The 2,481-nt window shown below is 31.6% G+C and overlaps 1 protein-coding gene across 1 annotated transcript in view; it reads left to right on the top strand.

Annotated features, from left to right (window-relative positions):
- The first annotated feature begins 984 nt into the window (after nt 1-984).
- Nucleotides 985-2,481, top strand: part of LOC106678360 (uncharacterized) — a 36,521-nt gene continuing 35,024 nt past the window's right edge. Inside the window, exon 1 of the mRNA XM_014416828.2 lies at nt 985-1,123. Coding sequence (XP_014272314.1) covers nt 985-1,123 — 139 coding nt within the window. The remainder of the gene's footprint in view (nt 1,124-2,481) is intronic.

Genomic DNA, 2,481 nt, shown 5'->3' with positions numbered 1-2,481 from the left:
AATGTCGAATAGTCTTTATGAATATTTTTTTTGTGACAAGATGAGGAATGTTACCCGTTTTGAAACGATCTTGGAGTGGTCAGGGTGATTATGTATTATGTTTTATTTATTTATGATTAATCGAAGAATTATTATATATAGTGGTTACGTAGAGACCTAATTTTCAAATCCGTCGGTCCAAAGAGCTATAACGATGGTAATGTATATGAAAATGAAAATCTATACCTCTTCAGCCGAAGTACTTGAACAGCGGTTATTCAAGGAGATGATTTGTTCATGGAGCTGCTCAACTGCCATATTTTCCCCAATTAAGGGTATCCATTTTGAAGAGGCTGGATATTCCATGAAGGATTTCCTAACCCACAGGATTGACTCACAGCTACTTTAAGTAAATAAATAATTATTTGCCACAACCGTATTCGAACCCGGGTTCTTGAAATTAGTAGACAGCGTCTTGCCCACTGAGCCACCCCACATCAATTGCATGTGAGCATTTTATAAATTAATTGTAAGTTTGGAGAATTTGGTAAATAGATATTGAACTGATTAGCACCTACGAAGAGTTTTTCTTCATGTAACTTTTTTTATTATTTCATTGATTATCAGTACATGAAGCAAAAAAATTATTCTACTTTTTTCAAAAGATAATTTTTCACTATTATCATGATTATAAAATGTTGATAATAATTCTGTTTCCTGTCTTTAAAGAGAAAGCAAGAAATATTTTTATAATGGTCTCATGTCGTACAGCGTCCGGTCTATCAAATCGTCTTTCACATCATTATTCGCTCATTGTTGTCCCTTTGTTTTGGTAATACCTGGATTACGACATGGCCTCCTCGTAGAGCCAAAAGTTCTGGACGGAAGCTCCCCGGACACCCTTGTTGACCAGGATAATCCTCCGATGTCCTCCGGGAGTAGGGGCGTTGACAAGGGGGTATATAGACGCAACGGAGCAAGAGAGAGAGTGTAGACAGTGTGACAATGTGGCTGATAACCTCCAGTCTGTGCTGCTTGGTAGTTTGTGCAGGGGCCATTGTTGCGGGAGGTGGTCGGGCGGTCGACAAGATTGACGGGGACTTGGAAGCTCAAGGGTCCATAGAGTATCCAAGCTACTATCATGGTGAGTTAGTTAGGAAAAAGAAATACGGTTAAACAAGTGTATTTGATTATGACAATAACTTAAAATTCAAAATATATAGTACAGTACAGTACGAATAAAACCCTGCTTACATCTCGGACCCGAATAATCTGTTAAGTAAAAGAATAGGTTAATCCTCAGAGTATATTTAAAAAAATCAAAATCCAATTCAAACTTAATGCATTGGTAATACGTATATATAATATAACGAAATTAAACTTATTAAATTAATTTAATATAATCAAAATAAAAAATCTTTAGACACATGGTTTAATGTGATGTTTTAAATAAACAAACGATCTTTAAGCATTTCATAGTAGTAAAAAAAATTATTTTAGATTAATTTTTATTAATATATTCTTGTTTGAGAGTGGTTTTATTTTATTTAAAAACAAATTTGATCCTTTTTCTCAACTTTATTCTTTTTAAAAAATCTTCCAACGTTTCGACCACTCAGATACTTAAAGTATCCTTGAAAATGACCTGAGTGGTTTTTTAAAAAGAATAAAGTTGAGAAAAAGGATCAAATTTGTTTTTAAATAAATCATTTATTTTGTTTCATTTTACCGAACTTCGTGTTTTCTTAGTACTTTATTTATTTTACTTTTACTGCCGCTTAATCCAGATAGCTACTAAACTGGGTTCTACTGTACATACATTTTTCTCCTGATTGTATAACTTCAATATAGAACCTAATCTCCTATTCTTTGATAGATTTTTTTTTTATTCTTGCCAAACTTTGTATTATTTTGAGGATTATAGGGTCTAATTTGTAATGATCCACATAGATTTTTTTCATATAAGAAGACTTAGTTAATTACACAATTTATTTTTCGTTTATTTGTTTTTGTCTTCGACTATCAAATAGCGGCAAATCATGGTAACTAAAAAAGAAAAAAGCTCTTAATACCTTACTTAATTAGCTGTTTCTGGGTTCAACGATTACTTGAATAATTAATTATTATAATTATAATTAATTGAATAATAATTACTCAAACCATATGGGGGAAGTCCCTAAGCTTAATTGTTCTTTGAATCAGATTTCATGTAGATAAACGCTTTGTTCAACATGCATTTGGTAATTTAGAAGGCAATACATTTATTTACTAATCTGAAAATTTTAGATTTTATTGGGTGTCCAATCTGAGATATTTTGGACTGAATAACTTGCTCAGAAATAGGTTTTTAAAATACAAGTCATATACTACATTTTTTTAAATTGTTATAAAGTGCTTTCTCATTGGGTTCTCTTATATAAATTTGTCTTTGTGTTCAGAGAAATAATTTTGTGCATCAGGATAAATGTTTAAAAATATGCCTTTCATTCGTAAATGTCTTGT

Source organism: Halyomorpha halys, unplaced genomic scaffold, assembly GCF_000696795.3.
Source record: "Halyomorpha halys isolate HHAL.00 unplaced genomic scaffold, Hhal_1.1 Scaffold135.1, whole genome shotgun sequence".
In the NCBI taxonomy this organism is placed as follows: Eukaryota; Metazoa; Arthropoda; class Insecta; order Hemiptera; family Pentatomidae; genus Halyomorpha; species Halyomorpha halys.
Note: the sequence above shows the minus strand (reverse complement) of the source record. Positions and strands in the feature narration are given on the sequence as shown.